We start from the raw sequence: 24308 nt of genomic DNA on the forward strand, positions 1-24308 counted from the left end.
AGAGGATGAGATGGTTGGATGGCATCACCGACTCAATGGACATGAGTTTGAGTAAACTCTGGGAGTTGGTGATGGACAGGGAGGCCTGGCGTGCTGCAATCCACGGGGTTGCAAAGAGTTGGACACGATTGAGTGACTGAACTGAACTTAGCTCAATGCACAGTTAACATCATTCATTTCCTTTCTGTTGATTCTGACAATAGAGTATGTTCCTGTTATACAAAAAGTTCTCTCTCTCTTCAAAACTAATTTTTGTTATGAAAGTTTCTCCTGGGAAGCAACACTGCTTCAACAAAAACATCAGTTGCGTTTATACCAGCAGTGTCATTTTAGATAGAAAATTTTATAGACTCTATACTACCTCACAGATGCCAAAATAATTGTCTGAAGCATTTGCCATATGCAATTTCTGCTCTCATGGAGATGATGTTTCCTGTGTGAGCCTGTGAAGGGGAGAGTGGGAAGCTGCAGAGAATAAATATATTAACAAATAAAATAATCTCAAGTAGTATGAAAGCAATGGGTAAAATAAAACAGAGTAATGGCAGAGAGGAAGATGGATTGGACTGGAGGTTCTTTCTATACATTAGACAGAGCTGAGATCTCAAAGAGGTTATAGTTAAGCCAATGATATGAAGATTTGGAAAAGGAATATCTAGGGAAAAGAACCCAGGCAAGAGGCTTTGAGACAGAACTGAGCTGTCTGGGCTAGTGCAGTGATTTTGACTGTGATCCACAATAAGAGATACATTTCTTGACCCAATACACATAAACTAAAGTTCCACAAAATGACATTCATACCACATGTAAAACATTCTAATGATTCTGTCCTATCCTAGCCTAGTCACAATTCACTAAATTAACTTCATGAACCAACACTAGCTTGATAGTTACTTAGCATGGGTTTGAATTTTAACTCTGCAGTGTACTAGCTGTGATACTCTCACAATATTACTTAGCCTCCCTGTTCTGCAGTGTTTACACCTTTAAAGTGGGAGGCAACAGCAGTAGATCAAACCCGTGAGGTTTCATACCAGATTTCCTTCCAGAAAGACCAAATCAATTTTACTTCTAACTTCAGTGTATTGTTACTTCATAAACTATTTCTTTAAATCTACATTATGCATTTTTAAAATTATCAACTTGATAGGTGAAACATTGTTCCTAATAGTTTTAATTTGCATTTCTTTTATTTCCAGTGAGGCTGGACATGTTTTCCTCCTTACTGGATACTAAATGTCGCTGCAGGTTTTATTGCCTACAAACTGTACAAAAACAACATGTTAAATATAAAATTTTACTAAGTATATAAAGCTTCACCTAGCTGCAGCATATATAATTTATAACATGTTTATTATTATATTTATAATTTGTCACTTTTAAATTAAATGCAAAATTTTAACATTTATTTACACTTATCTTACACTAAACTACATATAACCAATAAAGGAGAAAAACGTTTTTTTTTGTATCCATTTGGGAGGATGGATACAAATCATTGAGAATATCAGCTAGTTCTTGAATTAGTTTTTGAAATTATTATAAATGGAGAAATACTAAAATTTGCTTTGTCATTTTAACCAATAGAATTCAGTATTTAAAATCATAGTTACAAACTTAGACAAATGAAACCAAGTATTAAAAAATATACACACAATTTCAGCCATACCTACCAAGCATATTAGAAGAGTTGCCTACTGCAGTGGAAGAGAACAAACAGTTTTGCAATGAAGAAGTAAATTAAATAAAAAATAAATCAATTAAAGTTAATGTTGTGAATGAACTAATGATAGATAATAACAGGCCATGAACTGAAGAGTATGACTGATTCAAGCTGCAGGTTAAAAATTTCTACCTTTTGCACTTTCCCTGAAATCAATTTTTTTTAAAGAAATGAAGTTTCTGGTGACATTATTGAGCACCTTGTACATATAGGGAAGTATGCTGGCTGCTACCTCAGATGGAATAGTTTGCTTATTTAAAGAAGCCAAAATCAAACATTTTTCCTTAAAAATGACTTTTTTCTTAATTCTCAATTTGTGGCATGACAACAGCTTCTGTTAGATTTGATTATCTCTGAAAACCATGGAATAAGGAATTCTGAATTCAATCAAACTGATGAAATTTTCCAGTCATGGGAAATGAAACTTAAATTCCCTGCCTCTGTAGGTGGTCTGCACACATCCCAGTAAAAGAGGATAAAAGACAAAAATCAAATTTTTTGGATTAATTGGAAGAGGGAATTAAAAAAACTCACCAATGTTAGAAAAAATTATATCAAATGAATATAGTAAAAACCACAAATGGAAACTTAATTTGCTTAACACTGTGTTTAGATATAAAGTATTAATAATACTTTTATCCTTCGTTTTCCATAAAGTTCAAAACATTTGGACCATGCTTTCCCTTTGATCAGATAAGCTCTAGTTCTTGCCATAAGAAAACAGCAGCAATAAATAAAGCCAACCATTTCCTCTTCCTAAGCCAAGACAAGGCATAGCTGCCAATGATGTTAAATAGAAAAACAAAAAACAAAAATCCCCCTGGATGAGGGAAAAATTAGATCAGAAGACACAAAGTATCTTTTGCATTAACTTAATTAGAAATTCAGTTTCTCTGTCCAAATGAAACTACCCTTTGATTATCTTGTTAATTCCCCTAAACACACACACCACACTCTTAAGGAACCAAAACCTGACTAGTAGAGACTCAAAAGTTTTTTGAAGATATGTGGCTGTTACTGCAAGATAAGACTATGACTCTGGAGATCACAGAAATTAAAGACAGTGTGGCTAAGGCTTAAAGGAAATATGAAAAAAAGATATAGTTTCTACTTAGGTCTCAGTGCAAGGTTAATATCATAGCACTACTTTTGGCTTTTCCTTTTAGCCTTGTTTTGCCACTTTTCCTGATCAGTAAATTGAGAATAACATGAACAGTGGAGGGTGGGCATTTTTCCCATCAAGGATCAGACATCCACAACAAGAAAAAAAAAAAAAAATCAAACTAGAGATCTATACAAAAAGCAACATAATCTGCTTTTTAAAAAAGAAATATGAAATACTTCTCTGATTTTCAGATTAGGAAATCTTAATACTTTATTCAATAAATAATACTTATTATATAAATCTGAGAATCGCAGAGACTAAAAATACAGTTCTATGATATGGTTAAATAAGAAGAAAAAGAAGAGAACCAGAGAAAGAAGATGAGAGAGAAGATGAGGGTAAAACAGGTAGCTAGTATTCATTGAGGGCCTACTATACGGTAGGTCTTTCATAACACAAAATGTTCCTGAACCCTCGTAAGAACTTTAAGTGCACAGAATTATACCAATCACATGAGGAAACTGAGTCTCTGAGGGATTAAGTTATTAGGATGATAAATCCAATAAAGCAGTAAAGCCAAGACTCAAACTGACAACAGTCACACTCCAATACCTTTTCCACTGCTCTGTAATGTCAGCTTCTATAGAAGAGAGGAGGCAGTAGGTGGAGAAAGGGTATGGAAATGAAGAGAAAGTGGCTAAGATGGGAGGTGAGGAAGCATAAGACAATGGGAGAATGTGAACTCCATAAGGAGAGACAAAAAAGAGATGGGTAGATGGAGAAGGAAATGGCAGCCCGCTCCAGTGTTCTTGCCTGGAGAATCCCAGAGATGGGGGAGCCCGGTGGGCTGCCGTCTATGGGGTCGCACAGAGTCGGACATGACTGAAGCGACTTAGCAGCAGCAGCAGCAGCAGTAGCAGAGAAGGGCAGAAAAAGAACATGAGAGTATGTGGCTGCTGGCATAACTGACTCCATTTTGGGCCCACAGGGTTCCTCCTGTTGTGCTGACCCCACCCAGGACTGTACTGTGCAGTAAGTCATTTCTCTGTTGTCAAGGGCTTTGGAGCTAATCAGCATTGTTTAATAATCATTAGGGCCAGGCTGCCCTTTTGCTCTGCAGTCCCCAAACAATGATGAAAACCTTCACTGACTTATTCCCTGTGTCCACAAGACTAGTTATCTATTCATAAATACTGACTTAGGAAGGCACTTCCTGCTTCCAAGCATGGACCCCCATACCCTAGGTTAACTGTAAAATTGTCTCAATGGCCCCGTGGCAGTGTGGCGTGCAGCTGCAAATGCTCCCATAACTGTCTCCTCAATCCCACCCTGGGAGCAAGTTACCCTATAATATAGTGATCCACTGATGACATGGAACTGCCTGCCTTGTTTTTTTCAGTCTCTATAGATACCTTCTTAGTTTGGTGGGCACGTTTTGTTCCCTTCATCCTCCAACAGAGAGGGAAAGAAAACTGGAGAAAGTTGCATATAAGGAGTTGCTTGAAGAAAAGATGCAAGAAAAGATCTGTTGGGAGACTACCTGTTTGGAATGTAGGTGTCAAGAAAATATATTATGTATCCACTGGAGTATCTTATCAGTAGAGTATTCTCGACAACTCAAATCACTGTAACCCTAATTCATTTTGAGCAGAGTTTCTCAATTTGAGCACCAGTGACATTTTGGGTCAGACAATGCTTTGCTGTAGGCGACTGTTCTGTGCATTACAGGCTGTTCAGCAGGATCCCTGGACCCTTCTTATTAGACGCCAATGGTACTACACCTCTTCAGTCTTAACATTCAAACGTGTCTTGAGACATTGCCAAGTGTCCCTTGTGAGTCTAACTGCCCTAAGAGCCATTGATTTAGAGGTTCCATTCTTGAATACTGACAAAAATGAACAAAATATCTACCATATACAAAATTATTCTGGGAGTTACTGTAGTGACTAGATGCCCATTGTAAAGAGATTACAGTTAGGGCCAAATTCATCTAAACTCAAGAACTTGCTACAGTATTGTTTGCAGACTGCTTTTAAAAGATGTGAAAGGAAGTGGGTACAAACAGATATCTATTTTTGAACTATACACTCTAAAGGGGGGCAGCAGATTTATCAGACTGTTCTTCCATCATGGGTGAAGGCTCTTATTTCTGAAAACAAAACCAAAACCGGCTCTGGAGTTTGGAGACCTGGGTTCTGGTGTGCTCTAGTATGAGACAGTTTTAAGACTGAGAGCAGATCACTTGGCCTGGGGAACCAAGGCTTGTGGGCTTCTTATACTTTGCCTAGAGTTCAAATATACCCTTCTAGGGAAATAGTAAAATAACTTCCATACATTTCTATTACTGATACTATGTTGAAGGGAAAGTATGGCGGGTTGGCATGCTTATTATTCCTGCCACTCAAAGTGTGGTCCATGGGCATAGCATCAGCCTCACTTTAAGAGCTTGTGAGAGATGCAAAGTCTTAGGCCTCACCCCAGAACAACGAAATTGTAACCTGTATTTAACAAGAGATGCTTTGTCTGCACATTAAAGCTGAGGACCACTGTTCTATTCCTCCTACTTCCTAGGGTTGCTTTCTAACCGTGGAGTGTGCAAAACTTACAAATAACATTTCTCAGATTTCTTTTTAGTAAGGGTTCTAGTTGAAAATTAGGTCTAAAAGCTAACCCTTACATGCTTATTATATGCTAGATACTACTCTAACATTCTACATGTATTACGTATATACATGCATATATATATATACATATAACAATTTTGTGAGGTTGATACAACTATGTTCCCCTTTAGACAGATGAAGAAACTGAGGGCCAAAGAGGTCAATTAACTTGCCCAAAGTTACAGTTAGTAAGTAGCAGAGTAAGGATTCAAACCGAGGTATTCTGGATCTAGAATATGTACTGCAAATCAAACTTTAATGACAGATCAAAGAGCAGGTATAAGGCTTTCTGCTGCTGCCACTTTTTTTTTTAAACAGATGATGTTGTGCAACATTCTTTGATAAATGCTATTATGCACGTTCCTTCCTTTATTTATTTAAATATCTATAAGCCAACACTTATCTGAAAGTTCCAGGAGTGCAAAAGGCAAGAAGCAGAAATAAAGCATTACCATCTGAAAGAAAGCAAAATCAACCTTATCTATAGAATGGATGATTATATACCCAGAAGTCTAAGAGATATTAGTATACATTAGTGTTAGAATTAATAGGAACTTCTCTGATGATCCCATGGCCAAGACTCCACACTCTGAACGTATGGGGCCCAGGTTTGACTCTTTGTCAGATGCCACACGCTGCAACTCAGAGCTGACCTGCCACAACTGAAGAGCCCACGTGCCGCAACGAAGACAGAAGATCCCACACGCCACAGCTGAGACCCAGAGCAGCCGAATAAATAAATAATATAAAAAATGCTCATCCCCCGAACACTCTCTTAAAACGTGAATTAATAAAAGAATTCAGAAAGGTAGCTAGTTTAAAACTAAATATATAAAAACCAATAGCTAAAACCAGCAGCAAAAATATGATGTGGACAAAGAAATCCCTTTCAGAATGCCAACAGAAAAATGTAAAAGCTTATTTCAGTATTTATAACTACTATAAAGGATTGTGAACTCAAAGAGAAAGTGGATTACTCAGTGATTAGGGGGAAAAAAAGATTAGCTCCATACCTCTCACAATACATGAAGTCATTGTAAAGAGATTAAATATAGAGAATAAAAAAATAAAATTAAACTATAAACATACACATAAAGGAAACATTGGTGGATATTTTAATTAACTGTAGGATTAGAAAGAATGTCCTAAAGAAATATATATAAATATATGTGTGTGTATGTGTGCATGTGTGAGGGTGTAAGATGTGTGTATTAAATTACCAAAAGTATTCCTTTGGTGAATAAAAATTTAAAGCATTTCTAAACCAAAAACATCACAAAATTATAAAGCAAATAGCAAGCAGGGAAAATAATTATAAGCAATGTGAAATATGGCATTAATATCTTATAATAATGCCAGAAGAAAAAAATGGTCAAAGAGAATGATTAAAAAGAAATACAGAACTTCCCTGGTGGTCCAGTGGTTATGCATCTGCCTGCCGAAGCAGGGGACTACGAATTCAGTCCCTGGTGGGGTAGGAGGGCACCTGCTGCAGGGCAGCTGAGCCTGGGGGCCACAACTGCTGAAGCTGGTGTGCAGCTCTGAAGACCCCGCGCAGCCAAAAATAAATGAATAGCACTTTTAAAATCGAGGGAAAAAATGCAGATGCTCAGTAAATGTATGAATGGTTTAGTAAACCTCTCTAGCAATATCTTATGACAATAAGATAATTTTTGCCTACTAAACTGGCAAAGAGTAATCTACCAATTAAACTATTGCTGACACGGATGGCTTCTAACTGACACTCTTACATACTAATGCCAGAAGTGTACACTGGTGCAGGCTTTCCTGAATGTAATTCTTTAGGATGTTTCAAGACACTTCAAAGAGTCTGACTTACTGACCTAGGCCTTCCACTTCCAGAAATGTATTCTAATAGAACTGTGAGGAACTGTGACAACAAGGTAGAACTTTATAAGTTTTTTTACTACAGTATTGTCTACAAAAGAAAGTTGGAAGCAAATTAAATATGTAGTATTAAGGGAATGACAATTAAGCAGCCCTAAAAATAATTTTTGCAAAGAATTTTTGATAAAACTGGAAAATGGCACAACAAGCCTAAGTAGATAAAACAAGATACCACATTCAAATATTACATTAAAACCTGTTAGAAAATGTGTGTATATACACACATACACACAGATATATGAACGCAGTAACACCAAATATTTCATATTTTATAGCACAATGTTACTGAGATTTCAAATGCTCTTCTTCTCTTTATATTGTTCTATATTTCTATATTTTCCAAAGTACATAACACATAATCATAAAGACTTTAAAGCTAGAAATAATGATTCTAAAGTCAATCCAAGAATAAGCAGTACCTTTCTATACTCTAAGATGGCAGGGACATCTTAGGTGATTCAGGTGCTGAATGCCACGTCTGAGTGGATGCCACTCACGTTACATACATAAATGTAATAAAAGGACTGGAGACTTTAACCTTCTAGGCATACAGCAGGGCAGAGACTCTAAGGGACCTGGCATTCAGAGTCAGAACATATTTTGATCATCTCTCATGCACACAGTTACCAACACACATTCGGGATAGCTATGTCCTGTCCCTTCAGTTCCTTGGGCATTTTGCCTGTCTCCTGGCTTTTCTCTCTGAGGCCAAACTCCTACTTCAGACTTGACACAGTTCCTTCATCTGGGGAACCTCGTCCAGTCTTTCAAGTCCTCCTTTCCTAGGACACAGGCTGCCTTGTCAACCATCCTACCTGGAAAGATTCAGGTCAGAAAGACAGAGGGACCTTAGTTTTTCTCTCAGATGGAGTAGGATTTAAGGATAAATTGAAAAAAAAAATGCTGACAAGATCTTAGTTATTGAGAAAACACCTATATAAATACCAGTATTTTGGTACTACATGAAATAAATACCATTTTTATCTGGTATCATAATAACAATGGGCCAAAGATACATTTGGTATAATCAAAGCTGATGTCAGAGCCCTCCAGGCTGAAGGAAGGGCAAGAGCTTCTGAGTCAACAATGTAAAGAAAAAGTGACGGGAAAGATGTTATGTGGAGGAGACTTTGGCCTGGGAAACAGCCAAAGGAAGAAACCTGCCTCATCAAATTATCAGGTAAGGGCAAACTGTGAAAGAACTAGAGATAGAAAGGGATTTAATACAGAAAATTAGGGGCTGACAAAAATCTTTGACAGAGCTGGAGGAGCAAAAGTCAAGTGCCTTCTGGAGCTACTGCATTCAAGAACACACCACCCAAACCCTGGTCCAAATATAAGGGAGCCTCCGCTATTACTGCAGCCGCTGCTACCAAGTCTTGTGCATATAAATTTTAAATTTCATTTTCAGCACTTGAAAAAAGCTACATTTATTGTTTCCCTGATAGCGCAGATGGCAAAAAATCCACCTGCAATGTAGGAGACCAGGAGACTTCCGTCCTTAGGTTGGGAAGATCCTCTGGAGAAGGGAATGGCAACCCACTCTAGTATTCTTGCCTGGAGAATTCCATGGACAGAGGAGCCCGTCAGGATACAGCCCATGGGGTTGCAAAGAGCTGGACACGACTGAGACTAACACTTTTCATTACCAAGAAGCGATTTATCACAAAAGCTTGTTTCTTATATCAACGGGTTGGGTTGTATCAATTTCTTGTTTATTTTTGACTGACTTATGAGAAGTTCTTCAGTGCATATATATTATTAGGAGGGAATGCATATCTCAGGTGTAATTTTCAAGTATTGTGTATGTGGGTTTAGAGTACATAAATAAATCATGATAAAAATAAAATGATAACGTTTTCACAGGAGTATAGGGAAATAAATCTCCATGATACACAATGATAGAGGCAGGTATGCAAAGTATATCTGTTTTCTAGGGTATATGTTTCATTCTTTTTCTCTTTCATCCCTTCTTGTGTACCATAAGCAATTCTGTTAAGACCAGAGCTGCTGCTGCTGAAAAATCCACAAAAGTTTAGATGAAGTATTTTACATACTCCCTTACAACCACTTGAAAATTACTTCTGGACCTTCAGTTCAAATATATTTCCCCCGCCCCAGGGAATTTCTGTTGCTGTTTTCTTCACTTTGCCAGTTGAACAACTAAAGTAAGAGAAGACATTCCTTTAGCTACTGAGTCATGCTACAGTTAATGGGGGAAAACCATTAGGAAACTAGTCAGGAAAATCTCATAGCTACCAATTACATGCTTCAGTTACCATCTATATTGTCAAAAGAATGAAAAATTACACTTCCACATAGTGAGCAAACCTAATGCTAAGGCATATTCTGTGCCCGCCACACGGTTATTTCTGTTTCCTAAACACAAGGCACAGAAATTACCTATTAATGCATTTAGTGATGTTGGAGTTTGTGAAATGTGACAAAAAGATGCTGAAGGATAATGAGAGGAGACAGGTATCAACTGATCTCAACAGTATACCCTGTAATAAAGGCAAACGATAATTTTATTTCTTGCGCTTTAATGGGATTCTGAGGGTAAGCTAATCTCGGGTATTTCTGAAGGTCTACTGTATTTGATGGTGAAAATTTCATCCCACTATGTGGGGTAATTCAATTTCTTTCATTAAACGTCTTGCCTAATTGTCAAGATACATGCTATAATGCCTATTATCACCATATTTTATTTAGCAAATTCAGAGTTTCAAAAATTGCCCAACTTCTCTTTCCTTTATTACGGCTGGACGCATGCTTTTTCCCCCTTTGGTAACAACTGAAAGCAATTTTCTGGCTTTTTCAGTTTTTCAATGAAGTTCAGATCTTTCTGTTCCTGTGAAAAACTTGCTCTGGGAGAGTCCCCGTCAAGACATCCATCGTAATACTCGCTCCCAACATGCCTTCAGACACTGACGGCAGGCTACAGAAATACAGCCCCGCCGTACAGAGGCGCGAGGTGTGCTCAGAAACGCCAAGATGGAAGGCGGGAGGGGACTCGCTGGCCCCTAAGGCACAGCCCCGGGGAACCGACTCCAAGTGGAAGAGTGCGTACACGGAAGGCTTTCGGAGAAGTGGCCGTTATGGAGGGCGCTTCCGAGAGCCCTGGGCTCTGGCCTGAGAATCCTCTCCGCCAGACGGGTGGGAAAGGGCGGCGCTCACCCAGGCACGCGACTCCGGGCCGGCCCTCGGCTCGCGACCCCGCGGCCCGCGCCGGCCGCGCCGGCAACCGCTCTCGGGGCCAGCTGGTCGGCGCCCCCGAGCGCCGCGGAGCCCCGCTCCCCGAGCCGCCCGCCGCCCGGGCGCCGCCCTCCCGCGGGGCCGCCTCCCCGCGCCGCCGCGTGGGGCTCGGGAAACCGGCCGGACCGCGCCGCCGCGCCCGGCTCACCTGCTCCCGCTCCTCCTGCGGCCGCCTCCCGCGCCGCCGCGGGCTCGCCCCGGACGCCGGCTCGGTCCCCGCCGCCGCTCGCTCCGCCGGCGCGTCTCGGTCTTCGTCGCGCTCCCCGCCGCCGCCGCCGCCGCCGCCTAGCAGCTGCCCGGCCGAGCACATCCCGCCGCCGACTTCTGCCGCCCGGGACGCCTGCCAAGCTGGAGGCAGCGCCCGAATGCCCGAGGGCCGCCGTACGAGCGTCCGCGCTCGCCACTGACAGGCGCCTCGAGAGCGCGCCCCGCCGGCCGGGGCGCCACCAGCACCAGCCAGGCTCGGCCCCTAGATTCGCGGGCTCGCCCCGCCCTCAGCCGCCGGGGCGGAGCCCGCCCGGGGGCGGGGCCGCGGAGGGCGGGGCCAAGCGGCGCGAGCGCGCGTGCCAGTGTGACAGGCAGTTTGTGTGAGACTCTGTACGTTAAAAGCCTCTCTGTGTGTGTGACACTGTGTGCGAGAGAGAGGAGCTGTATATGAGAGACTGTGAGAGACCATGCGAGAGAAATTTTGTGTATGAGTGCAGTACAACAACCGTGAGAGACTGTGTAAATCAGTGTGTGTGCATAGGAGAGACCGTGTGAGAGCCTCCTAGACACGGACTGTGTGAGAGAAGTGTGAAAGACGGGATGTATGCGTTTGTGAGGGGGGAGGACAGCGTGTGTTGCGGTGTGTGTGTGAGAGAAAGGGAAACACACACAGACACTCCAACGAGACCCCTCTGGGTTGGCCTGGCACTACTGGTCCCATCACTTCATGGAAAATAGATGGGGAAACAGTGGAAACAGTGTCAGACGTTATTTTTTTGGGCTCCAAAGTCACTGCAGATGGTGATTGCAGCCAGGAAATTAAAAGACACTTGCTGCTTGAAGAAAAGTTATGACCAACCTAGATAGTATATTAAAAAGCAGTGACATTACTTTGCCAACAAAGATCCATCTAGTCAAGGCTATGGTTTTTCCCGTGGTCATGTATGGATGTGAGAGCTGGACTGTGAAGAAAGCTGATCGCTGAAGAATTGATGCTTTTGAACTGTGGTGTTGGAGAAGACTCTTGAGAGTCCCTTGGACTGCAAGGAGATCCAACCAGTCCATTCTAAAGGAGATCAATCCTGGGTGTTCATTGGAATGACTGATGTAAAGCTGAAACTCCAATACTTTGGCCACCTCATGAGAAGAGTTGACTCACTGGAAAAGACTCTGATGCTGGGAGGGATGGGGGGCAAGAGGAGAAGGGGACAACAGAGGATGAGATGGCTGGATGGCATCACCGACTCGATAAACTTGAGTTTGGGTAAACTCTGGGAGTTGGTGATGGACAGGGAGGCCTGGCGTGTTGCAGTTCATGGGGTCGCAAAGAATTGGACATGACTGAGCGACTGAACTGAACTGAACTGACTGGTGTGCCTGGGTACGCTGCTGGCTGTCTGTCCTGAGTAGTTGTCCATTCTCGCAAGTAATACACATTCTATGTCTATTTTGTACCTTTTGCCTCCTTTCTGTGTCTCTCCAAAGGTCTGAAGGTTTCTCTCTGTTGAGTGCTTCCCTGTTGGTTGTAAAAGCCTTGGGAGAATAGGTAGTGTATGTGCTTTTGTGTATGTTTCTATAAATGGGGAAGAATATGTCACTCTCAGTGTGGGGGATACATTTAGTTTACAATTCTTTTTCTTTCTACTTGTGGTGGTATGATTTATAATAAGAATTATATATATATATATATATTTGCCTTTGTCCTGGCACAGAGCTCCTAAAACCTTGAAGCTTCCCAAGTGGTGAGAAGGATAAAGATGTCTTTTGCTATGTTAATGAGGTAACTTTTTGGTAGCCCCTATGTAACTTAAGGATGAGTCCTATTACCAGAAGAACCAACCTTGTGATTAGAGAATTGGAACTTTCAGTCCGACCCCATGATTTCCTGGGAGGACAGCGGAACTGAGGTTGAGTCTATCACCAAAACTCAAGAGTTCAATCAGCCTTGCCTACATACTGAAACCTCTGTAGAAACACAAAGGACAGGGGTGTGGAGAACTTCTGAGTTGGTGAAGAGGTAGAAATGGGGGGAGAGGAGGAGCTTAGAGTGGTCATGAAAGCTCTGCATCCTGTCCCACACACCTTGCCCTGGGTACCTCTTCATTTAACTGTTTACCCATATCATTTGTACTATCTTTTGTAATAAAATGGTTAAGTAAATGCTTCCCTGCGTTCTGTGAGCAGCTCTAGCAAACTAATGGAACCCAAAGAGGGTGATCAAGGGAACCTTCACTATATAGCTGGCTGGTATTAATAGAAGCACAAGTTACAACCTGGACTTGCAATTGGCCTCTGAAGTGTGTGGGGTGGGGTTGGACGGAGGGGAAGAGGCGGGCAGCAGTTTTGTGGAACTGAGTCCTTGGCCTCTGAGACCTGTGATCTTGTCTCCAGATAGGTAGTTTCAGAACTGAGTTAATTGCTTAGTGCAGTTGAAAAATACACATTAGACTCCCCTATCCACTTTGTTAAAGAGAAGCCAGGGCACTTAAATCCCATATCAAATTTTGTATATCTCTTTTCTGAACTTTGAGAAAATACAGACTATTGTATAGATATAATAGCAGACTATCTTTCAATGGAAAGTAAATATGCCTAGGTATGGAGAAGAATGATTTATTTGATATCTTCTGTTAAAATGTCTTTAGGCCCAGAGAAGGGAATTAAAATAGGCAGGAACCTAAAGGCTTATTTTAAAGACCTGTTTCCTGGCTTTGGTAGTCAGGACTGCAGAAACCAGGAAGTATGCCTTTGGATATCACAAATTAGAAAGAAAATGAATCTGATTTAATTCCTTTCTTAAAAGCCTTTAGACTCCAGGAGGAAAGTATTTAATGTTATATATATATAATCAGAAACAAATGTCACCATGGGAACCCAAGAGCATTCCCTGATGGCCCTCATTGCTTTCCTCTAATGCCATTCTGTTCTGAAAATTTTGCTTTGGCTCTTAGTAGTGTTTCTTATATTAAAAAAATGACTTTATATATTTTAAGAAAACTTTAGGATTATGTGTAGTGGTACAGAGAATGTCAGCTTTTACTACCAACTCTGTGGAGCTTAAGGCACATTTTGATGTTCACCCTATTTTGGCTTTTATCTCTTCAGTTCAGTTCAGTTCAGTTGCTCAGTCATGTCCGACTCTTTGGGACCCCATGAATCACAGCACACCAGGCCTTCCTGTCCATCACCAACTCCTGGAGTTCACTCAAACTCATGTCTATCAAGTCGGTTATGCCATCCAGCCATCTCATTCTCTGTCGTCCCCGTCTCCTCCCGCCCCCAATCCCTCCCAGCATCAGAGTCTTTTCCAGTGAGTCAACTCGTCGCATGAGGTGGCCAAAGTATTGGAGTTTCAGCTTTAGCATCAGTCCTTCCAATGAACACCCAGGATTGATCTCCTTTAGAATGGACTGGTTGGATCTCCTTGCAGTCCAAGGGACTCTCAAGAGTCTTCTCCAACACCACAGTTCAAAAGCATCAATTCTTCGGCGATCAGCTTTCTTCACAGTCCAACTCTCACATCCATACATGACCATAGCCTTGACTAGACGGACCTTGGTTGGCAAAGTAATGTCTCTAGCGCTATGCACACTTCACTCAGGTCACAGAGTGAACAGAAACTCCTTGTATACATGAGGGCTCAGAAGGCACAGGGTGTGTATATGGCCAGGAAAAAAGAATAATACCGTTTAACTTCGTTCAACTTAGGGGACAAGTCTTATTAAAGTGCTTTAGAATAGATGTCTGATCTTTTGAAGAGTCAGGCTTCTTGATTCTTTGAGAAGTGTATTCTTTCAGTTATTTCACAGATATTCATTGAACACCTCTAGGCATTAGACTCTGGTCTAGGTTCCTCCATTTATTGAATACCTCTTAGGTACTAGACTCAGGTCTAGGTTCCTCCCCTCATGAAGCTTCAATTTTATTTCTTTTGAATTCTATTCTGCTTTTCCTGGCAAACACCAAGAATTTTCAGCAAAAGTTGGGCAGAATTCTCTGATTCGTGCTAGAACTAATGTCAGAACCTTCTTTCTTAGTAGCTATCCTTTATTTAGTGCATGAGTTTCCTATTTGAACTGTTATTCATTTGTTTATAAAGACTTTGATCTTTCTTAAAGATTTAGAGGCTCATCTCTTTTCCAAAAACCCAGTAGTAGCGTTTTATACAAAAGACATTATTCAGATTGCATCACAGATCACATACTTTCAAGTGCATCTTATTGGGGGGGACCTTTTTACTCTGTTGCATAATATGAATAAAAAATACATACAGCTATTACTGCCAGTTTCCCATGGGAAATATAAGATTTTTTTTATTACCTAGGCAACTATAACCTGTTGGTCTCAAATTGTAACATACTTTAGTTGTGATTTTATAGTGTATTTACTTTGTGTTTTCCTAGGGATTCAGTTCAGTTCAGTCACTCAATCGTGTCCGACTCTTTGCGACCCATGAATCACAGCACGCCAGGCCTCCCTGTCCATCACCAACTCCCGGAGTTCACTCAAGCTCATGTCCATCGAGTCGGTGATGCCATCCGGCCATCTTATTCTCTGTCGTCCCCATCTCCTCCTGCCCCCAATCCCTCCCAGCATCAGATTTTTTTCCACTGAGTCCATTCATCGCATGAGGTGGCCAAAGTATTGGAGTTTCAGCATTAGCATCAGTCCTCCCAATGAACACCCAGGATTGATCTCCTTTAGAATGGACTGATTGGATCTCCTTGAAGTCCAAGGGACTCTCAAGAGTCTTCTCCAGCACCACAGTTCAAAAGCATCAATTCTTCGGTGATCAGCTTTCTTCACAGTCCAACTCTTACATCCATACATGACCATTGGAAAAACTATAGCCTTGACTAGATGGACCTTTGTTGGCAAAGTAATGTCTCTGCTTTTTAATATGCTATCTAGGCTGGTCATAACTTTCCTTCCAAGGAGCAAGTGTCTTTTAATTTCATGGCTGCAATCAGCATCTGCAGTGATTTTGGAGCCCCAAAAAATAAAGTCTGACACTGTTTCCACTGTTTTTCCATCTATTTCCCATGAAGTGATGGGACCAGATGCCATGATCTTTGTTTTCTGAATGTTGAGCTTCAAGCCAACCTTTTCACTCTCCTCTTTCACTTTCATCAAGAGGCCTTTGAGTTCCTCTTCACTTTCTGCCATAAGGGTGGTGTCATCTGCACATCTGAGGTTAGTGATATTTCTCCCGGCAATCTTGATTCCAGCTTGTGCTTCTTTCAGCCTAGCGTTCCTCATGATGTACTCTGCATATAAGTTAAATAAGCAGGGTGACAATATACAGCCTTGATGTACTCCTTTTCCTATTTGGAACCAGTCTGTTGTTCCATGTCCAGTTCTAACTGTTGCTTCCTGACCTGCATATAGGTTTCTCAAGAGGCAGGTCCGGTGGTCTGGTATTCCCATCTCTTTCAGAATTTTCCACAGTTTATTGTGATCCACACAGTCAAAGGCTTTGGCATAGTCAATGAAGCAGAAATAGATGTTTTTCTGGAACTCTCTTGCTGTCTCCATGATCCAGCGGATGTTGGCAATTTGATCTCTGGTGCCTCTGCCTTTTCTAAAACCTGCTTGAACATCTGGGAGTTCACGGTTCACATATTGCTGAAGCCTGGCTTGGAGAATTTTGAGCATGACTTTACTAGCGTGTGAGATGAGTGCAATTGTGCGGTAGTTTGAGCATTCTTTGGTATTGCCTTTCTTTGGGATTGGAATGAAGACTGACCTCTTCCAGTCCTGTGGCCACTGCTGAGTTTTCCAAATTTGCTGGCATATTGAGTGCAGTACTTTCACAGCATCATCTTTCAGGATTTGAAATAGTTCAATTGGAATTCCATCACCTCCACTAGGTTTGTTCGTAGTGATGCTTCCTAAGGCCCACTTGACTTCACATTCCAAGATGTCTGGCTCCAGGTGAGTGATCTCGCCATCGTGATTATCTTGGTTGTGAAGATCTTTTCTGTACAGTTCTACTGTGTATTCTTGCCACCTCTTCTTAATATCTTCTGCTTCTGTTAGGTCCATACCATTTCTGTCCTTTATCGAGCCCATCTTTGCATAAATGTTCCCTTGATATCTCTAATTTTCTTGAAGAGATCTCTTGTTTTTCCTATTCTATTGTTTTCCTCTATTTCTTCCTAGGGATTAGTAAGTGGCAAAAACCAGATTCTTTTCTCAGGAGTGGCCTGTGTAGTGCAAATGTGTCTTGTGCAGTTGCTGTGGGAACAAGGACTTTGAATCTCTCACTTTCACACGTTTAATATCTTATTTTAAATCTTCTTCCACTCATATGTACATCTTTCTAGGAAGAAAAAAATGAATCAGAGTGATCTGTTCTCATTTAGTAATATGGTGGTAGAAGCAAGCGCAGTTATTTGTAGAAACTGAGCCAAACTTCATTTTCTCAGTTTAATTTTGACATACTATGATGTTATTATACGCTTTCTATACTTTAATTTTGGCCTCTCATTTTTGAAATTTGTTTTCTTTCCTGTTTAGCAGAGCCTTCAGTATAAGGAATACTTTTTGAGATGTTTGGAATCTTAAAATCTCAGGAAAAACTATGGTTTCTGGATAACATGTGAGTTTAAAGGAAAAGGAACTTAATAGAGAATACTCATTTCGTTTATTGTTCCTTTATTTTAAGGAAGCTATATCAGAAATATGTGGAACCGACGGTTTCTCAATATTCTCTAGCCATCCCAGAGAAGACGTTCTGATTGGGAGAAGGAAAAGTTTGCCCTTCTTCTTGTAATTAATTTCTAATTTTTCTTTTGTTAAAGAATGTCAATTGAGTACACCTTACTGGCTTTATTCCCTGGTAGCTCAGTGGTAAAGAATATGCCTGCCAGTACAGGAGACACAGTTTCTATCCTTGGGTTGGTAAGAGCCCCTGGAATAGAAAATGACAAACCATCCAGTATCCTTGACTGGGAAATCCCATGGATAGAAGAGCATGGCGGGCTACAGTCCATGGGGTCACGAAAGAGTCACAAACAACCTAGTGACTAAACAAAAACAATAATAACATTGGCTTTATTCAGCCATTCATGAGTCAGGCAGTGTCCAATCTAGAAGATAGAAAGGAGCTTCAAATAATTGTATAATTCAATGGGGTTTTATAGACCATAGTGAGCAGAAACAGGAAAGTTATACTGGCCATTTGCTGATTGGTTGAAAGTGAAAGTGAAGTCACTCAGTCATGTCCGACTCTTTGCGACCCCATAGATTGTAGCATACCAGGCTCCTCAGTCCATGCAATTTTCCAGGCAAGAGTACTAGAGTGGGTTGCCATTTAATGCAGGGTTATTCCCTTACATGGAGCAAAGGGAGGTCTTGGAGCCTGGTGAGGTAACTTGTGCTGGACAAGTAAGCACTGATCAGTTGACCTAGGCCTTCCTTTTCCAAGAATCAAAGCAGTTTAGTTTTGGTTTGCCAAGGTAGGGTTTAGCGTGAGTGATTCCATCTTGGGCCTAATCTGTTACATTGACTGTTTTACTCCCCTTTTCTGATGTGGCTTCTTTGCATCCACATGTACTATGAGTTTCCTTCTACCAGTAGCAATGTAGATTAAGAATTGTGTTTTCATTAAAAAAAATAAGAGTTGAGAAGGTTATTCAAACTCGTTAGAGAAAAAATCGAAATGTAAACAATTATAAAGTGCTACTTAATAAGTGATAGCAGTTTTTAAAATGTTGAATAAAGCCTAATGTGGACAATGTCTTGGAGAAATGGTTAAATCAATTACTGCTAGTTCACCGCAAACTGATGGTATTCTTTTTAATGATTCTGAATATGGATTCAGAATCATAAAAATATCTATACCCTTTTGCCCAACTGAAGACCTAGGAAAAAAAATGAAAAGAGGTTAAAAAAACCTGTTTGATGTTCAAGGCAAAACTATAGTGAAAAATTGAGAGAAGCCTGTCCTCCAGTAGGGACATGACTGAGAAAACTATGGGATGCTGCTGCTGCTGCTGCTAAGTCGCTTCAGTCGTGCCCAACTCTGTGCGACCCCACAGACGGCAGCCCACCAGGCTCCTCTGTCCCTGGGGTTCTCCAGGCAAGAATATTCGAGTGGGTTACCATTTCCTTCTCCAATAATATGGTATACCAACAATTAAATGTATGAGGCCTTAGAACAGTAATGATGAAGATTTTATATCATTGTGGTAAACATATTTAATATAATGTTAAATGAAAAAGCACAGCCTGATAGTAACAAAGCCACTTAGCTATCCTATATCTCAGGAGTTGGGAAGGTAAAAAGAGTAATATGGAACTTAACTCTGTTCAATTTAGGGGATTGATCTGAGAAGTGAAATTATGTGAACATATAGATAAAGTTAATAAGAGAAATTTTTAAAATGCTTTCTGGATTTTGTGTTTCCTTGTAAAATTTATTTTAATGTTGTAATTTAAAAATAATCATTTTTATAGATCTGTTTCTTTTTTCTTTGTAAAATTGGATGGCTGGCACGAAAAGTCTGGTTGACTTGACTTCATAGCTGAAAGTTCTATTACCTTTTGTTGAATAATTTAGTTCTTGAATGGACTTTTAGATCTTTTATTCATGCTGTTCTCAATAATTTAGAATCTTAGAGTTGGAAGGAATCTAAGAGGCAGTTTAGAACAACCTCCCACCCAGTATAGGGATCCCTTCTATAACATTCCTAACAGATGGTCACCCTCCTTCTGTTTGAAGGCTTCCAACTATGGGAAACTCATTACTTCATGATGCCACCTGTTCAATTACTGGATCTCTCTAGTTGTTAGAAAGATCTTTACATCTACTGAATCGAATCTGTATTCTTGTCTCTGCCTACTGGTTCAGTTCTTTCTTGAAATACGAGAGAACTGATTAATCTTTTTTCCCCCTCAAGACAATCTTTTGGATGTTTTTAAAAAGGCAATTTTTGTCCTCTTTTAGCCTTTATTATTTCAACTATTATTTATGGATAGATGCAGACAGAGTTTGTAGATTTTTCCATTTGTTGTCTGTACCTACTTCTTATGTTAACAGTACCTCAACTTTATTTTTAATATTGATTAAACTTTCTTTCACTCTCAGTCTGTGATTTCAGAGAAGATGAATCTATTCGTGGGTCCAGGAGTGGAGAATATGAACTTCACTAAGTAATTCAAATGCATCTTACTCTTCCTAGCTCCCATGGCCACAGTGACCTGGTTTAAGGATATGCACATGGCCCCAGTCAGGTCTGTCACGGCCAGTGAAACTCAATTTGGGGATTTTTGTACTGTAGAAAAAGCAGATCTTGTCTACAGGATTGGTGTGTGGTGATATGAGCTTGAAACTACAAGCGAACCACTGTATAGGGCCTGAGAATGAAGTCTGTCCTGCAGAATTCATGACTGAGAGATGAGGTTCTTAAGGCCAGCTTTTAAATGACTCCAAAAGTTTAGCTATTCCTGTATGCCTTTTTCAAATATGCTAGCCAATAAATCTATCACAATAATGCCACTTCTCCACAATCTTTTTTTCATACACCACGTTGGGTTGGCTTTTTGTCACTTACTGAAAAAGTTAGAATGATACAAGCTGGGATACAAAGGAAATTAGTAGTTCTGCTACTCTCATACTGCAGAAATGTGGACAGTTCATTTAAAGTGTCTGATACTGGATTTCATCATCAGTAAAATGAGCAAGTTTAACTAGGCAATTTGAAAAACCCCTTCCTGCTTTAAAACTCTATGATTTCTATATGACTTTGCCTCCAGATTTAACCTGAGTGTCTTGACTGCTGTCCTCTGCTTTTATCCCAATTGGTCAAGTTGTACTTGTTGGAGAGGTTAATTCTCCAAAGCAAAATGTTAGAAGGAATTGCCTAACTTTCAATCCTGGCTCTTTTTAATCCTCAGTTATCATATTTGTAAAATATTGGTATTATTAGCAGCTATTACGTAGTATTAATATTAAACATATTAGTATTATTATATGAGTAAAGCTCACATGAGATATGTTTGATTTTTCATGGCTCGTAGGAAACCATAGTTATCTGTGCTCTCCAAATAACACTGGACCTTGAGATTCCTCACATGGGAAATAAATTTGTGGTTGGTCCAAAAGGGAATGCAAAAAGCTGAAACAGAAATGAAAAAGTATGTATTTTTGGCTGGGCAAGATATTAGACCCCGTGCCGAAAGTTTCAAATAGCTCCTCCCAACAGGGTACTAGTGGAAGTAAAACTAGATAAGGGGAGCAGATGGGTTGCATCTCATGTGCCAATTACTCTTCATGGCTGCCCCTGGTACACTGTATAAGATAGCTTGTGAGGACTTTTGGGGAAAGAGTAACTGCGATGACATGGGAGATATGAGTGATGGCACAAGTGCTGTGCATTTTCCTCTCTGATCTAGGTCTGAAAGACAAACAGCGAGTTTCAGGAATGGGAATGATGTTGACAACTGGACAGTAAATACATTTAAGGCTGAGAGAGAAAAATTAGTCGATTTAAATGAAATATTCCATTAAGCCTGTTAGCAAACCAGTATTATGTGCATATGTCTATCTTAGCATTACCCACATTATAACAACTCCTCTATTTATGAGTTTGTCTCTCTAATTGGAATGGAAGTTTCCAGAAGGAAGATCCACTATTACCCTTTGTGCATTATAAAGTGTTATGTTTGTAGTGGGAACATAATCAATGTTTGAGCTGATTCAGCTGTATCTAAATTTTGATTAGATTTGAGTTGAAAGTCCTTACCCTATAAAACTCATTCCATTTCTGTGCTTCTTTTGAAGGATTCTTCCCTGTTTAGTTTCCTATTAAAAATACATTTGGAAAATTCTCATCTTAGAGCAAGTAAGCTAAGAGCAAAAAGATGTTTGCTTGGGCATACACCCTGAGTAACCATAATTCAAAGGGACACATGTACCGCAGTGTTCCATGCAGCACTATTTACAATAGCCAGAACATGAAAGCAATCTAAGTATCCACTGACAGATGAATGGATAAAGATGATATGGTACAGATATACAATGGAGTATTACTCAGGCCTAGAAAGGAATGGAACTGGGTCATTTGTAGAGGTGTGGATTGACCCAGAGTCTGTCACTGAGAGTGAAGTAAGTCAAAAAGGGAAAAACAAGTGTCATATGTTAATGTATATATGTAGAAACCAGAAAAATAGCACAGAAGAACCTATCTGCAGTGCAGGAGTAGAGACACAGATATAGAGAACAGACGTGTGGTCTCCGAGGGAAGGGGAGGGTGGGATGAACAGGGAGATTAGGGTTGACATATATACACTACTGTGTGTAGAATAGCTAGCTAGAGGGAACCTGCTGTATAGCGCAGGAGCTCAGCATGCGAGCTCGGTTCAGTGGTGACCTAGATGGGTGGGGTGGGGGTGGGGTGGTCTAAGTGGAGGTCTAAGTGGAAGGGGATATATGTATACACATAGCTGTTTCACTTCGTTTACAGCAGAAACTAACACAACATGGTAAAGCAATTAAACTCCAATTAAAAAAAAGAATAGAGAAAGAGCAGTAAACCCCTGATGGCTAAACCCTTTTACAGAGTTCGTGTAGGACGGAATTCAGGTAGGAAATAGAGGTATGGAAGACCCTGGAGATGCAAAAATTTTAGATCTTTTGTACATACTAAATGGCTCTTTTCTGTCTCTTAGACACATTATACATTAAATACTAAAAAGCAAAGTCAAAATTCTATGATCACGTCTTCTCAAATATTCAAATTATAGGTAGTCCTTAAGTCATAACTTCTGAAATTGTGTCAAACCTATAATTTCCATGTCATTAATTGACACTTCACAGATAAAACAGGTGGGGTGATATTCAGCAGCTGGAAAAAAAGATTGTTTTGAGTCATTACAGGAAGAGGGCCAGTCACTCGGTTTTGGCCACATTGCTTTCTTTTTCTGAACAATAGTGAAAATTTAACTATTCAGTTGAATTTTGATATAAAATTTTTATACATATGAAGCTGTGTGCTAGAAAAATTAAAGTTCTTTTGAAACATAAGCAGTATAGGCCTCATAAGCTTAGTTGTGATTTAACAAAAGTAAAATTTTTGCACAATTTTGGCCTTAACAATACACTATCTAGTTTTAGCTTGTTATCTGTGAGGTTTATTTATCAGGAAAGTAAAAATAAATAATTGATACATATTGCTAGACATATTTTTCAAATTATACCAATAAGATGTACCTAAAGATTTTTTTGTAGTTTTTAGCTTTCTGAGAATGTACACAGGTAACCCTCTTATAGATTTTCAGAACTGCATTACATGCAAAAACAGAGGACCATATATATATTTTATTTGATAGTTGCCTCTTTTCTCAAGTTGTACTTTAATATGTTTGATTTTTCTTGCTTTAATGATGTCTTGCTGTTTTCTATCTCTGCCTCTTAACAATCCTATCTATCCAGAACCCAACTGAGAACAAAGAACTAAGCAAAACATCTTCTGAAAGACTGTTAAGCCTCTTGAGCACTATATTATAGTTCCTCTACTCAGAAAAAAATGCCTCTTGGGTCCTTACTCACAGGCTATTTATTCACAGTCTATTCACATTCTAACAATCCTGGTGCAAAAAGATACCTATATATTGTCTAAACTTTGTATGCAAGGTGGTTGTGTATAGAATGATTTATGTGAAGGGGTGCAAAGAATATTGAGACTCTTCATATTCTCAGGTGCTTAAATAAGCCATATAAAGAATTTACACAACTAAGAATAAAGCAGTGTAGAATGAGGAAAGTGTCATAAGGAATCACACATGAAGTGCTATGTAATTCAGAAGAAAGGAAGATTACTTATTTACCTAACTTCCATACCTACGGTGTACATCTAGAATAGCAAATTTAGAAGAGGGAAGAGCTGCTTTAGGCAGGTATGCTGTCAACCACTACTTTTATAGCTGATAATTTAGCATTAAGAAATAGATTGGCAATATTCTAGAAAGCAGGCATATGAACTTAAAATATCCAGGAGCCACTTAGTGTAAAGCCAACTTTAAGAGGCTTTGTGGACATCATTGAATAATTCAATAATCAGTGTTGTAAAATGATACATAGATTTCTAGACTTAGAAGTTCTCTTAAAGCCCATCCAGGCTCCATATTTTATTAATGACATTTAGAAAGGGTAAGTCACTCACTTCAATCTGGTAGCGATGGGGGTGGGCTCATCCTTGACTCCTTTTTACTTTTTCTTCACCTTTTCCATCCTTCCCACTTGCCATCTCCATCTAAGCTATCATTTTGTTTTTTTGCCTCCGTTTTCCTGAAATTTGTATTCCCTTTTCCATCTCAGTTTTCACTGCCTTATATCAGACCCTTAGTATCTCTTGTCTGGAATTCTTCCATGGGTTCCTAATTCACCTTTCTCTTTCCATTTCTTATCCTTCTTAAATTTGCGTACCACTTGTACAGCCAGAGA

General features: G+C 39.9%; 1 protein-coding gene across 1 annotated transcript in view; it reads right to left on the reverse strand.

Annotated features, from left to right (window-relative positions):
* FAM241A (family with sequence similarity 241 member A) overlaps positions 1-11106 on the reverse strand; it is a 42164-nt gene extending 31058 nt beyond the window's left edge. The window contains exon 1 of the mRNA XM_055435106.2: positions 10803-11106. Coding sequence (XP_055291081.1) covers positions 10803-10964 — 162 coding nt within the window. The 5' untranslated portion in view covers positions 10965-11106. The remainder of the gene's footprint in view (positions 1-10802) is intronic.
* Between the last annotated feature and the right edge of the window lie 13202 nt (positions 11107-24308).

The sequence above is a fragment of the Moschus berezovskii genome, chromosome 5 (genome assembly GCF_049115385.1).
Source record: "Moschus berezovskii isolate FMDL1 chromosome 5, NW_MosBer_1.0, whole genome shotgun sequence".
Classification (NCBI taxonomy): domain Eukaryota; kingdom Metazoa; phylum Chordata; class Mammalia; order Artiodactyla; family Moschidae; genus Moschus; species Moschus berezovskii.